We start from the raw sequence: 15,428 nt of genomic DNA, 5'->3' as shown, positions 1-15,428 counted from the left end.
CTTGAAAGTCTCTGAACACCAGAGACCCTTAGATCAGTGACTGGGCATGTTCGCACTGTAGACTGCTAAGTCAGTCTGTTACTTGGATGTGAGTCTGGTATAGCCCTAGCTAGAGAACGTCTATACCTCAAACTGTAGCAACTTGTGCTTTTAGTTCTGGAGGTTCTTGGTGTGTCACTCAAGAGGGAAGCTCTCATATGCTCCGGGTCCCAAGGATTCCACAGAATTAGTGGAGGTTAGGAAGAGTTTAGACATCTTTTCCTTTCATTGTATTCTTATTTTGTGGTGTCTTTGCACTTCTGTGTTTTAGCCTGGAGCAGAGAGGGGACAGCTGACCTGGCATTTCTGCCCCAGCCATGGTATTTCATGGAAAAACCTGCTTTCTCAGAAGATACTCAGCCAAATTTTACAGATTCCAAGCTACTTGGATAGGGTTATGATAAGCTGCTTAATCATAGGAGATCAGGGTTGGAAGGGACCTCAGTAAGTTATCTAGTCCAGCCCCCTGCTCAAAGCAGGACCAATCCCCAGACAGATTTTTGCCCCAGATCCCTAAGTAGCCCTTTCAAGGATTGAACTCACAACCCTGGGTTCAGCAGGCCAATGCTCAAACCCCTGAGCTATCCCCCCATTAAGTATCCTAAACCTCTCAGGAGAACCTTACAGGGCATATCCACCATTAGAAACAATGTCAGTGTCCTCCTTTAAAAAGCAGCCTGCCTGCTGCAGCTTGTTTTCTTTCAATGCCTCAGCAGGGGACCATTATCCTGCAGCAACATTATGCTCCATTAACATTAATTATTAGGAATGTGAATGTGTAATTACAAATATAAATACAATGGGCCTAATTAATCCTGGGAGCCGAAATGTAAGCTAGAAAATGATCTCTTTGCAAACATCCAAAGCCATGCTCTGTCTGTTTTGTGCAGGTGACTCTAGCCTCTCTTCAGCCTGCGTTCATGAGAACAACGTGCACAGTAGAATATTTCAGATCTTATACAGGAACGAAGAGATTGTTATCAACGAATCGATGAACTTCAGGGTCCACTTACTCCTAGATGGCGAGAGGGTGAGTTTTCATTGGATGTGAATAAAACAGATACTTTTCTGTTACAATGCACAGGCAGTATCCAGACGTCAGGCTTTCAACTGAATTCTAGAACAGAGTTGAAACTGATGGCTGGTCATGTCATCTGTGCTCTAGCCAGCACTGGGGACCTGCTCCATCTCTCTTGGAGCTTCTTGGGGCACACGGGAAGTGTGCAGTCTGCAGCGTCCTTTTGGCTAGTACAACCTGTTCTCCCACTTGGTATGCCCAGAGCTGCTATTGGGAGGTTAGGGGGGGAGCAGGGTCATGGCCCTACTTTCACTCTTGGATGGTTTGTGACCTCTCTGGGCACTAGGGAAGGAGCAATCCCTGTACTTCCCAGAGAACCGGCAGTGCAATTCTGCTTTATCCTTTCACAGCATGGAGATACATGTTCTTTGTGCCTTCCACCCATGTTGTTTACGCGTACTGTCTGATCTGGTATGCCCATTCCTATGTTGCCTCTGTACAAGGACTATCATTCAATTCTGTCATTCATATCTGCTCTCAGTAATGATGAAGATCTCAAGAGATCAGCTGCTCTCACAGAAATTCAGAAAATAGACCCTTCTGGTCCTGCAGACAACCTGGAATAAATGCCCCGGGTTAGGTTTGGGCGTGGCAATTCAACCCCTTCCCCTCCCCCGTTTCTCTTCATATCCTGAAATTCAAAGAGGAGCAGATCCAGTGTTCTGGCATTGGCTCATCTGAACGTACATGTAGCTTTAAAAACAGTTATGGTGTAAAGTCTCTTTTAGTTAAAACTACTAGAAAAATTTAAGTTTGTTTGAACTGCTTCCTCTCCTCTATTCTTACCGTGGGATTGATCTCCTGTGTTCTCACCTAAAACATTTGTTTCTAGTTTTATGTATGTTTATATGAGAAATGGACAATCATGAACTGTGAAGGAAGGGAAAATTCCCTCCTTTCACATATTGTGAAATTTGACAGAAAAAAGAGTTCTAACAAATTTAGCTGCAAATTAATTTACCATCATGATGCAAAATCTGTCATTAATCAGTCTCTCTCCCCAAGTTACGGTGACTTCCACTAGGTCGAGTGGCTTCATGCTGACTGCTGCATTAGCATTTGGGACAGATTTTCCTGCCAAAAATGAAAATGATCCTGCCAGTTTCCTCACACCAGCTCAAACACGTCCCTGTGCCTGATGTGTTGTGTGGAGCGTGATTTAGATAATAAGCTCCTAAGGGAAATGACAGGGGCCTGATTCGCCACTCGCACACTGGCTTTACACAGATACCAACACTGTTGTCTTCACTGGAGTCACACCAAAGCAATTCGGGAGTAAATGAAAGAAGAATCAGACCTCATGTCGACTTATGTATTTACACATCACTGGATGTACTGCTGACACTCTGTAAATAATAAGTAACAATAACTGTCACTCAGAAACTTTGGTACTTTTCATTCCTTTGTTTGACAGCTTATTCATCACATGATAGAGCCCCGTCCTGCCAGCCTTCCTCAGATCAAGTAGCACCTCGCTTTGCAAGCAGTGGAGGAAGGTGCTACTCTGCATGAGTAAGGGTGGAAGAGTCACCGAGGCACAGAGCTGATCAATGACCAATAAAATTAGTTAGAAAGTCAGACGGGGCAACTTGGGTGCTTGAGTTACTATCCTCTGTGCATTTTGGCTGTTGGAGCTTGATTTAGAAAATATTCCAGTAAACAAGCTGCATGCACTGCCAAACAGTGTTTGGGTAATTCCAGCTAGGGGATAGGCTGCTATCAGTTTATTCGGTACAAAATAATAATAATATTGGGTGGATTTTGGTTAGATTCTCTCCTTGTGATCTGTTTCCATAACCCAAGAGAAGCTTAAATGTCCTTTATACTTAAAAATATGGAAATAACTCTGGAGTCCAGCCATAGGTGGAATATGCCACCAATTATCAGGCTTGGAGGGGTAATGAGTACACCAGTCTCCATCTAAATATGCCTCATTAAAACTCTCTAGTGTTGTGGCAGTTGGCTCTACCTCATTCTAATATCCCAGAATGCATCATTCTTTGATTTTATTGGAAATGATGATTATGATGTTAGGTGGAATAAGCCCACAGGGTTGCAAAGGAGCCTGATTTATTTTCTCATGGGTTTCAATTTCTTTTTTAATAATAATAATTAATAATACATTATTATTTTATTAACAATAATAAAAAGCTGGTTCCATGCTCTTCAGTAAATGGTGATAGGACAGAATGATGCATTCTGGGGTGTGATGGTAGAGTTGAGCCACCTAACATGAATCTGGGATTCTTTACAGTCAATTTTTAGCACTTTCTGTTCTCTCAACCTGCGTATTGGGGGCACACAGCACCAATTGCTCAAATCAGCCATAGGGAAATAGAATTTCCTTTGGCTTACTTTTTTTGATTTTTAAGCTGCCTTTTAAAGATGTCATCCAGAGGAGACTAGACACCTAGGTGTTTATATAGCATTCCAAAGCAACTGTGCCCCAGTAAAACTTGAGGGCATGATCAAAAGATTATTGATGTGAAAGGAAAGCCTATGACTGGTGTCAGTGACTTTTGGATAAAGGCCCCAAGGCCCAGAGTTTTGAAGGTAGTTAGATGTTTTGAAGGTGTCTAAAGTCATCAGGATGGAAAAGACATTTCAAGTAGGTTCTCCCTGTTTCAGGTCTCATTGCTAACTCCAGAGCTACCTCCTCATGTGCACCTCACATCACATAGTGAGGAGAAGCCATTTAATCCTCGCTATTCCCTGCTGTGTGCCTCATGTGCCCCTCCACTGTAGCTTTAGCACGACCATCGTGCCTGGAATTGTGGGGAACAGTTGGGCTGGTGTAGGGAAAGGCTTTACCAGAACTCCTTGTGCCTGACTCTGACCTAATTTACACTGGAGAAGGAATCTGATGTAAAGCCTGTTGATTTCTAAGGGCATTGTAGTCAATGGGGTTATATTGGTGCAGAGCTGGTCCGGACATTTCTATTGGAATAAATGCAGTGTCTGCAGAATTGAAATTTCCCATAGGAATATTTTGATTTGCTGGGTTTTTTTTTTCATTTTTTGCATTGGGGAAATTGAAATGAAAATATTCCATTGACTGGAGAGTACTTTGTAGTGTCTTATCTTGAAAGTTCTCATTCTTCTGCAACTCTTCCTGATTTCAATGGGGGTAGCGGGTGCTCAACAGCTCTTAAGATCAGATGCCAAATTTCATCCACACTTGGTGGATGAGACTTGATCTGTCTCAGGCACAGCCCCCGGATTGAATCCCTAGTTTAAATGCAGACTGCAGTTCCAAAGGTTTTGCTATATAATAATTATTTCCTTTGTATCCAGCAGTGACTGTGATTTGAGTTTTAGCAACAACAATACACTTACAAAAAAAAGTCTTGTTTTGATAAACATGCTTGCAGGTATTTCAAGACAAATATTCAATAAATAGGTAGAGGTTGGAATTTCCTCATCTCCGGTCCCACCACGAGGTATCATCTCCTGCACTGCAAAATAATAGATTACTTTGGGAGGGTTTAAGTACCTTTACTTTGATTATTATGACAAAGCTAACGCCTTCTTGAATTCTAAATTATCTCCTTCCCCACCCCCACACACATAAAAAGATGTTGTTTCACCTTTGCAAGATGTAGTTAAAGCAAATGTTATAACAGGTATCATATGATTCATGCATATCTGTGTAGGTCTGGTGCCTTTGAAATGTCTTTAGTGGGTTACTGACAGGGGTTAAAGTAAGTTAAAGGACTTACCAGTATGCCGGAGTCCTGAGCAGGGGCATGGCCTCAACCAGAAGAGACACGGCCTCAATCGGAAGAGGCGGGAACTTTAAATCAAGATTTAAAGGCCCCAGAGCCTTTAAATCACCTCCGGAGCTACCAGCTGCAGAGGTGGCTAGGAGCCCTGGGGCGATTTAAAGGGCCCGGGGTGCTGGCCGCAGCTACTGCAGTGGAGCTCCGGGTCATTTAAATCACGGCCGGAGCCCTGCTGCCAGAGCCCCGGTTTAGTGGCGGCAGGGCTTGGGCAGTGTTTTAAAGGTCCGGTGCTCCCCGCAGTGGCTCGGGAGGCAATTTAAAAGGCCCTGGGCTCCAGCCGTTGCGGGGAGCCCCAGGCCCTTTAAATCACCAGCCTGGGGAAGCCGGTCGGTCCGGCATGGCGCACCGGCTCTTGCCGATACGCCGGACAGGACCGGACTGGACTTGCTTACTTTCACCTCTGGTTACTGATATAAGGCCTTTTGCTGCAAAGAACTGAGTACCTGCTACAGTGTGCTTGTGTACAGCAATGTCATTGTAGAGAGTCTATTATACACAGACGAGTAGTTCCTTTTCTATCAAGTAGAGGACAGGGTACACTAATCAGTAACACCTTCTTCAGTTTCTGCCCTACATTGCTATGGTGTGTTAAACAGTCATTGTGTTGTACATGAGAAGTAGCTGCATTTTAGTAATAGAAGCACTGATTTGTGCTTGTATTTCAGTTAACTAAAACTAAATGCAAGACGTTGTTATAAACTCTCTCCGAAAGTTGCATTGCTGGTTGAGAAAAGTGAAACAGACAATTGTTAGAGGATTAGATTCTGCTTCCATTCTTTAGCACGTATTTCTATTGGCTTTAATTGTGTCAAACTATATGGTGCAGTGCTAGATCCATTCTTTCCAAGGTTAATTTAAATTAATTTGCAGCTCATCTTATTTTCTTTTTCATAAAATCGAATTCAAATTCTTTTATTAACAAAAAAATATCAGGAAAAACTTCCTGATGGTGAGCTCTATTAGACGAGGGTGTCAAACACTCAATTTGAAGGCCAGATCTGGCCCATATGATATATTTATTTGGCCTGCTTGGTACATCCAGATTCTGCAGAATCTAAGTTGTCCTTAAAATGTTTACCCCTCATGTTTTGCAACTAAAATCTTCCTAATATGAGCCAATTGCAAACCGATAAAGTGCTTTCTTCCTAAGTCTGCAGAGAGCCTATAACAAAGGCTCTGAGAGGTATGAACACCCCTTTAATCTCATTGGGGTGTTAACTATAAAGACTAAGGATATTTGAAATGTTGGGATTAACTGTTCGCAGTGTTGTAGCCATCTCGGTGCCAAAATACTAGAGACACAAGGTGGGTGAGGTAATATCTTTTATTGGACCAACTTTTGTTTGTGAAAGAGACAAGCTTTTGATTTTACATTCTGTAACCTACTAACCCCCCTTTGTCCTATGACTGCAGAGTCTTGAGTGGTCCCTTGCAACATGTGTGAACACCTTATGCTATACATTCTATTCCACTTTGTATTTAGCTGTGGCACTCTGAGTATCTTTCCCAGACCTAAAGAGCTCTTTGTAAGCTCAAAAGCTTGTCTTTTCCACCAATACAAAGTGGTCCAATAAAAGATACTACCTCAGAATTAACTATTTAATTTATGATTGTTTTATCAGTAACTGGACTCTGCAGTAGTTATTGATGGAGAACCACCACTGTTCATGGTTCTGTATGAATGTAGAAGTAAAACTAGTCCCTGCTGTCAGTGAACTCACAATATAATTCAGACTAATAATCTCCTAAAGAGTAAGCTGAGCTATCCATTACTTGGAACATCTAAACTTGATGATAAAACCACTACAAATGTCTTGTGTGGGTGTGACATTCCTCAATCTGGACTGTTGAACAGCTGTGTCCCCTCAATTTTCCAACCTGGGCTGCCTTTTACGCTGCTGGCCTGTTCATGCACACCCTCTAGCATGCAAAATCACTCCCAGCTGAATGATATGGGTGCTCTAGCTAGTCATTCCTGAATTATAGTGCAGAGTGACACCAGTAAATGCTCAGTCCCAGACTTGTCCCCAGAAATGTGCGTCTTGTACTGCCCAGCTCCCTCTTGGACAATACAAGCTCATAGAAAGTCTGCCATTTCATTAATAGAAAATGATATGCACAAACCCTATTATCTCAAATGGAGGTTCTCAAACATTTCAGTCCAAACATACTGGCTTAGTTAAAATAATAAAAGTTTATTAACTATGGAAAGATAGATTTTATGTGATTGCAAGTAATGAGGTGCAAAAATCAGAACTGGTTACAAAGAAATACAAGATAAAAGACAAACTAATATCTGATTTAACAAGCTAAGTGAACTTAAAGCAATAGAATTTCTCTCACGGCAGTCTGGCTGGATTTTTCAGCCAGGACCCCTCCCGCAGTTCAATTCCCTCTTTTGTCTTTCAAACATTGTTAATGCCGTGAATAGAGATGAGGGGAGAGAGGTGATTTGTGTCCTTTGTTCTCCCTTCTTATACCATTTCTTTTCTTTGAGAATCATCTCCAGCTGGAGTTCAGAGGACAGCAAGTCTGTCTGCCAAGATGTACATTTCTCGCTGACACCCTTCTTCCTAACAACGAATGGCCGCTTAACTTGGTGACAGTCTCTTTGATTATGCTGACACCTGGCTGAGGTGCTGGCTAGCAATTTGTCTCTGAGGAACTGGTCTGGGCTGCTTCCTCAGATTTAGAATATGCCTTACTGACATCATACAAAAGAATTGTATAACTTTACATACAATGTTGACACACATATTTCATCAGGACAGTAATGTTCAGCAAATTATGAGTTTTCAAATTATACCTCATAAGGCGTATTTTGTAAAAAAAAATTATCATAGTCTTGTAAAAAGGATGAACATGAGGGTACAGTCTGTCACAGTGGGACAATCTTTCACTGGCAGGGTTTGGACTAGATGAGCCGATAGGACTTTTCCATCTCTAATTTCTGTGGTTTATTTAGATTGTCAGCTCTTTGTGTGAGGGACTGCCTTTTTGTTCTCTGTTTGGTACAGCACAATGGCTACGGCTCCTGGGCATTACTACAATACAAATAATACTGACAATCATTCACCAAATTACTTACATTTCTGAGTGTAGTGTAATAGGGAATTAACATGTCTGAACCAGTATGTTTTACATACTCTTTTGAGTAGAGATGAGCCAAAACCTTATGACTGAACAGCCCTGCTCTGAACACCTCTGAAGCTGTTTGAAAGCTGGATGCAACGTTTATAATGTGGGTTCTTTCTGCATTCTGAAGCACGTTCCATTTAGCGAAAGTTTGCTTACTGCTAATGCCATCAAATCTTATTCTCATTTCAGAGCAATGTATTTGTATGTCTAAAGCTGGACAGTAGCTCTGAATCCTGCTGTAGTTGACCAGTTATATTGCCCAGATGTTCTATGTATACACTTCAGCAGTTTTCTCACACTGCTCCTGCATTTCTTTGCACTCTCTTAATCAGACAAAATTATTGCTTTGTGCTTGGGTTTTGTGTGAGCTGGCTTACACAGGTAACTCTGCCCTTCTGTTCTTTGCAGGTGGAAGATGCATTAAGCGAAGCAGATTTTCAGCTCAAGTTGGACCTGCACTTTACTGATAGTGAACAACAGTGAGTGTAATTTTAAAGCCCCCTTGATATTGTAGGGACTCTCCCGCCTTTGGGTAACATGAATTCAGTGAAAGTTAAAGAGTCTTTTGGAAACTGGAGAGCTCTGATTTGGCTTCCGTCTCTCTTGCAGAGGTGCCTGCCCATTCCTCTTCCTCCCCTCCTCCATCCCTCTCCCCCACCAAGGGCATTTTTTTCATCCCTCCCCTTGCAGCAAGAGATTTTCTGTTTTAAGGGTGAAATTTTCAGAGGTGCTTGGCACTTCTCTAACTGCTACTATGGAAACAGGAAAATAGGAGTTTTCCCATTGACTCAGTGGGACCAGGGGCTGCAATTTGGGAAAGCATTGCTTTTCAGGACATGCTTCAACTTTGTCCTGGATAAGGATGGACTTAAGCAGATGTCTTGTGCTTTTCTGAATCAGGGCCAGAGTTAGGTCAAGCCTGAGCACAGTTGGAAAATCTCACCCTCTGTGTGTATGGGCTAAGAGCCTGATCCTATGCCACTAAAAGCAATGAGAGTTTTGCCATTAACTTCCACAGGAAGAGGATCAGCCCTTGATACAGGAGCTTTGCATTACTCCTAGTTCACCGGTCTTGCCAAACCACACTTGTAGCTGTGCTTGAAGGAGCCTCTCAGGCCCTACTGAGGTCATTGAAAAGTCTTCCAGTGACTTCAGCAGGAGTTAGATGAGGTCCACAGTGAGCTCCTTGGAATTGGGCTTCACACCTAATTTGGCCCCATGTCACCTTACACTTTACAGTGGAGCTCAATGTGCCATTTCCATTTAGTTTTTGTATGGTGTAGATGAAACGAGAGAAGCTGTGCTATTGCGTGGTGGTGGCAGAGCGCGGGAAAGTGCTTTAACATGTCAGGGATGCGATGAGGGCCTGGAGGAGAAAGCAGAGTCAGGAAAATGAACTGCAATTTATCAGAAATCATCTAGTGCATTTATTTCATTTTACAACCGTTATTGTTATCTGAACAATTATTCACCAGGCCTTTTTTAAAGAAAAGTTTCTCTAGTGGTATTTTGGTAGGAACAATTACACAAGTCTCCGTGAAACAACTCTGTTCATCCAAGGATGCTCTGAGGGGTCTTTATAACCCTCCAGTCTGTTCTTTCGCTATTGCCGTCCCCCTGAGGCAAATCAGACTGCTTTGCTACGCATCCAGATTAGTGCTAAATTCTGGGTGCTGAAATTTGAAATAGCGGGGCAACCTGCTACCTGCACTTCTTCCCTGCTACCCCAAAGTTTCCCCCTAGTGTGAGTGTGGTGTACAGGAAGGAGATTGCTGCTTGTCTGGCAGACCCAGGATGGGGCTCTTGCATTCTGTCATATCTGTTTTTTACTGTAGAGTAATAATATTTACATCCCCGCTACTTGCAAGTGCAATTAAGAGATAAGCATCAGCTGAGTAAATGCTCTGGTAGCTGAGACTGTCACCGTGAAGTGATAAAAAATTCAGCTCATGTGGTCTCCCAGTCTGCTGCCTTCAATGCCATTGTAGACTGTGACAACTTAAGATTTCACTAACCCTTGTAAACCTCTCCTTTCAGGCTGAGAGACATTTCAGCGATCCCTGTGATAAGCAGCCGTACTTTGGGGCTTCACTTCCATCCAAGAAGAGGCTTGCACCACCATGTTCCTGTCATGTTTGACTATTTCCACCTGTCAGTGATATCTGTTACAGTGCATGCCTCACTGGTAGCGTTACACCAGCCACTGATCAGGTAAAGAGCAGAGAAATGGAGGTTGCGGTACAGTTCTTATGACAATGTTCACCCATCTGATAGTAGCAGCCCGTGCTTTAGAGCGGAAGGATGGACTTGTGCTTCTGGTCCTGGACTGGGATTCCGGAAGTCTGCGTTTGTATCTTGGCTCTGCCACAGACTTCCTGAGTGTCCTTGGGCAAATTGCTTCATCTCTCTATGCCCCAGTTCCCCTCCCTAAAATAGTGATGATAGCACAACCCCACTTGACAGGGATGTTATGAGGATGAACACATGAAAGATTGTGAGGTGCTTAGATAGGGCTGCTTGGGGCCATACAAGTCCCTTAGATGGACAGATGTGAAATATTGTCATTTCTCCCTAGACCTAGATACTGCTATGAAGTATGTAACTATTGGTGTATGTTTATAATGCACTTTATAATGTGCACTATATGTTCTCAGTTCTCCCACCGGATAGTTTTGCCAACATCTCCCTGTGCCCCATTATTCTCCTCTATAAATGGACAGAACAGTAATAGCTATGGGGTGTGGGAGGAGGGGGGAATGGCTTTCTTCTCCTGAGAGGATTTTCAAGATTTTGAGACATTTTCTCATCCTGAGTCAGGATGCAAATATGAAATCTCAAATTTTCATGAGCTGACAAACCTTTTGGTTTGGGTCAACGGAAATGTTTTGTTTTGATTTTGACCTTTTTTTACTATGCGTTAAATTTCAGTTTAAAAGGTTAATTGATTAAATTGAAACCTATTACTTTTCATTTCAGAAAATAGTGTCATGTGACATTTCAACAATTTCAAAACATTTTTTTTTGGTTTGCTGGGGAATTCTTGGGAGCTGACCCTTTCCCACAGACAGTTTGAGTTTCGATGAATTGGCATTATCAGCAACTCCCCCCTCCACCTCTGTTTTGTCAAAAAATTGCCAACCAGCTCCAGTTATTAGGCTTAATTATTGTTTATAAAGTGTTTTGTTATCCTCTAAGGCAGGGGTTCTCAAACTGGGGGTTGGGACCCCTCAGGGGGTCACAAGGTTATTACATGGGGGGGTCGCGAGCTGTCAGCCTCCACCCCAAACCCCGCTTTGCCTCCAGCGTTTATAATGGTGTTAATTTATAAAGGGGGTCATATTCAGAGGCTTGCTATGTGAAAAGGGGTCACCAGTACAAAAGTTTGAGAACCACCGCTGTAAGGAAAGGAGCTAGAGAAGTGTAAAGTATTATTACTATAAGACATAAACAGCATGATAGACCACTGATCTATAGCTGGGTTACTATTAAAGCTTAAAAATGTGATTTTGTGGATGTTTATGAAGAAAAGAGTGTTTTGCTTTCATGCAGTGGAATGGAAATACATTTTTGACAACACAATATATGGTCTCATTTGGTTCAGTCAATAATAATGATAATCTGAAAGTGAAATATTGTGGATTTATCTGCCTCTTGATAAACATCCAGAAACCTAAATATTAATATAGCATAAATTCACTAGCCATAAAACAGGGTAAAATAAATAGTATAGAAGCAACTTCTGTGCCATGCAGTCTCAAACAAAACCAGCCTATTAAAACCAGCATTCTTTTTTCCAAGTTCAGAGCCTTTGTGTGTAGGCAGGCTTATCTTTGCAGTGTCTGCTGGGATCACAAAGAAAAAGGCTTAATTGTAAAAGTTTTGATCTAATAATAAGATCTTACTTTTGCAAAGCCTCAGTAACTTTCTGATCATAAATTCTCTATCTTGTCACAGTATATTAAGATAAAAGCAAAGCTTATTTATTTGCAGAACAAAAAAAGAAAAAATTAGTGTGTGGTAGCCTTTGGTGTTTCATCATATTTTAGTTTCCTGGGAATCTTAAATTGTTTTCATGTAGATTCAGAGATTCTAAGGCCAGAAGGGACCATCATCATCATCTAGTCTGATCTCCTGTATAACACAGGTCAGAGAACTTCCCCAAAACAATTCCTAGATCAGATCTAGATTCCTAGAGCTTTAAAAATTGTCAGTGATGGAGAATTCACCACAACCCATGGTAAATTGTTCCAGTGGTTAATTACTTTCACTGTTAAAAATTTACACATTATTTTATCTCTTAATTTTCTAGCTTCAACTTCGAGCCACTGGATCATGTTATACTTTCTCTGCTAGACTGAAGACCCCATTATTAAATATTTTTCCCCGTGTAGGTACTTATAGACTGTCATCAAGTCACCCCTTAACTTTCTCTTTGTTAGACTCAAGGAGCTTGCTCTATGTAGCTTATCACTATACAGAATATTTTCTAATCCTTTAATCATTCTCATGGCTCTTCTCTGAACCCTCTCCAATTTATCAACATCCTTCTTGAATTGTGGGCACCAGAACTGGACACGGTATTCCAGCAGTGGTCGCACCAGAGCCAAATACAGAGGTAAAATAACCTCTCTTCTCCTACTCAAGATTCCCCTATTTGTGCATCCCAGTATCGCATTAGCTCTTGTGGCCACAGTGTCACACTGGGAGCTCATGTTCAGCCGGATATCCACCACGACCCCAAAATCTTTTTCAGAGTCACTGCTTCCCAGGATAGAGTCCCTCTTCTTGGAAGTATGGCCTATGTTCTTTATTCCTAGATGGATATGTTTCCATCCAGCCATATTCAAACACATTGTTTGCTTGCGCCCAGTTACCATGCAATCTAGCTTGCTCTGAATCAGTGACCTGTCCTCTTCAGTGTCCGTTTATTCATTACACATTGCTTATCTGTAGAGCAGTGGTTCTCAAACTTTTGTACTGGTGACCCCTTTCTCATAGCAAGCCTCTGAATACGACCCCCTTTATAAATTAACACCATTATAAATGCTGGAGGCAAAGCGGGGTTTGGGGTGGAGGCTGACAGCTCGTGACCCCCCATGTAATAGCCTTGTGACCCCCTGAGGGGTCCTGACCCCCAGTTTGAGAACCCCTGCTGTAGAGCAATGGGAATTCTCATTCTTCCAATCTTGCTTTGTCCAGTGCAAGCTCATCCCCATCCTAGAGCCCGGCTACATTAATGAAGGAAACAAGAATACATTTGTATAAATATCAGGTCAGACTTTCTTCCCAGATATGGCTGTTACTATGGTTCCTCCCTCAGGACTGTTCTGCCCACCCCCTAGATCCTCTCCCCAAAGAGCTATCCCAATCTCTCTTACATTTAAATAGGGAAATGTGACCTGTATCAGTGAGTCAACAGAACCTACTTAATCCTTTCTAACAAGAATCACTGTTTGCCTAACGGACAGGATATGTAAGGTAAACACTGCCTTACTACCATATTACCTCTTCCGTTATCTCTCATCACTATGGTTGGCGAAGGCAGAGTGCACAGTCAGAATCTCAGCTACGTGGCCAGCCCAGATGGTTTTAAGCATAACTGTGGAGTACAATACAATTAGCAGCTCCGTTTTGACACAGTGAACAGCTGATTTATTAGTTATTGCAGCAGACCTGATACTCTGCCATTCCAGCTGTGTTACCGAACGCCTGCGGGATTGAACTCGCTGCCGCTCCGAGTATTGTTTCGAGCCTCAAGTTTTATGCTTCAGCATTTCGGATGTAAACAAACGTCAGTAATGAAGATGCAGTCACCCCGGGTTTATGAGCAATGGAAGCAAATTTAGGTCTGGAATCTGGGGCAGTGGAGAGGCACAGTATGATCCTGTGTGGCCTTAAACCCACTCCCACTTGGCTCTCTAAAGCTAAACAGCGGTTTCCCTGCAGAATAGAGTGACCAGACAGCAAGTGTGAACAATCGGGATGGGGTAATAGGAGCCCATATAAGAAAAAGACCCCAAAATCGGGACTGTCCCTATAAAATCGGGACATCTGGTCACCCTACTGCAGAAAGAGGGCTAGAGGGGTGTTTTAAAGACCAGCTAGCACTTCTCCCTAGCTTCCGCACTCAGCAGCGCTAGAGACAGAGATAAGCTGCTTTTAATTCTTCTTTTGTCTTTAGGGCGCTGAGCCAGGAGCTGGTTAAAATCTCCCGATTCAACATTTATGGCTAGTTAAAACCCGCCCGAGGAAATAGGAGAGTGTGGAACAGCAGAGGGTGGGCCTAGTACTTCTGATTTAGATGCAAGAAGAAATGCAGTACAATAGGAATATTGTGCTAATGGGGGTTTTGTGCCCATTGCCCCAGCCTGCAGCACGTCTCTGCTCCCACTCCTGCTTTCCCCAGCAGCCAAACGCTTCCCATCAATGACAAGGCCTGCCACACCACTACGCTCAAACGGTGGGGGCTTCAAACTCCTTTCTCACCGCTCCTGAACCCTTTGGCTCCCCTAGTAATTGGTGCATTGCAGCTGTACGCCGGCAGTGCTGAATTCTTTCGCCAACTGCTTTTCCGGGAGCAGCGTGAAAAAAGTAAGATGTCTGTGGGGAATGTAAAGCAGGACTTGAGTGACATGCTCCAGGATGCTGCAGAAATCACTGTGCATAATAGAAAGCAAGGGGCTGTGCTTGTTGGGACCCGATTCCTCAGCAGTCCCACAATGGAAAGAAGATAATTCCATCCGGGAAGGGAAACATGTATCTTTACTGAAGGGGATAAAACGTGTTGGGACAAGAACATAGAACTTTTAAAATATGCACAGTTTTGTAGGGAAACTAAGAGCAGGAAACTAAACCTGCTTTATTGGATAACAACATCCTTTGTGCTGCTCTCTCTAAACAGGAGGAAGCACATGCCGCTGCTCATAAGACAAAACTACAGTGTGCAAATAGCCTCTGACTTGAGTGTCTGAACTGTTGATTGTCAAATCCTTCCCTGAGTGCACTAGGAGGCCACACCCTCTATGTTCAGCTTAGGTTGACTTGCCTTCTAATGAAAGTTCATCCAGGAACGTCAAGTGATTTCTATTTTAAATCTTCCAGGAGCTCTCTAGGCATTTGAGAGTCATCATTCCTTGTCAAATTGCCATTGTCCATAAAAACAGGACTGATAAAATCTGTGCAGCCTTTGGCACTGTGCAGAATCCAGTTCAATGGCTGGCAGCACGAACTTCAGTCTTATATTCAGCAGTTCCAGGAATTCATTTGAAAACATTTGAAACCCAATTAAAACGAACAAGCCGCCCTTTAAATGAATCTAAATCAGCGCGGAGAGCCTTCGCTGAATGCAGCTGGCAATCATGTTCTCTCTTGTTTATATTATAATGGAGATT

The 15,428-nt window shown here is 42.7% G+C and overlaps 1 protein-coding gene across 5 annotated transcripts in view; it reads left to right on the top strand.

The window, feature by feature from the left end:
• Nucleotides 1–15,428, top strand: part of FAM135B (family with sequence similarity 135 member B) — a 331,843-nt gene that overhangs the window by 200,979 nt on the left and 115,436 nt on the right. For all 5 annotated transcript variants that reach the window (XM_065586241.1, XM_005291038.4, XM_065586240.1 and 2 more), the window contains exons 4-6: nucleotides 930–1,069; nucleotides 8,446–8,516; nucleotides 10,075–10,248. In XM_065586241.1, the coding sequence (XP_065442313.1) occupies nucleotides 930–1,069; nucleotides 8,446–8,516; nucleotides 10,075–10,248 (385 nt within the window). The remainder of the gene's footprint in view (nucleotides 1–929; nucleotides 1,070–8,445; nucleotides 8,517–10,074; nucleotides 10,249–15,428) is intronic.

The sequence above is a fragment of the Chrysemys picta genome, chromosome 2, assembly GCF_011386835.1.
Source record: "Chrysemys picta bellii isolate R12L10 chromosome 2, ASM1138683v2, whole genome shotgun sequence".
NCBI lineage: Eukaryota > Metazoa > Chordata > Testudines > Emydidae > Chrysemys > Chrysemys picta.
The sequence above is the reverse complement of the archived record's forward strand: the minus strand, read 5'-3'. Positions and strand labels throughout refer to the sequence as shown.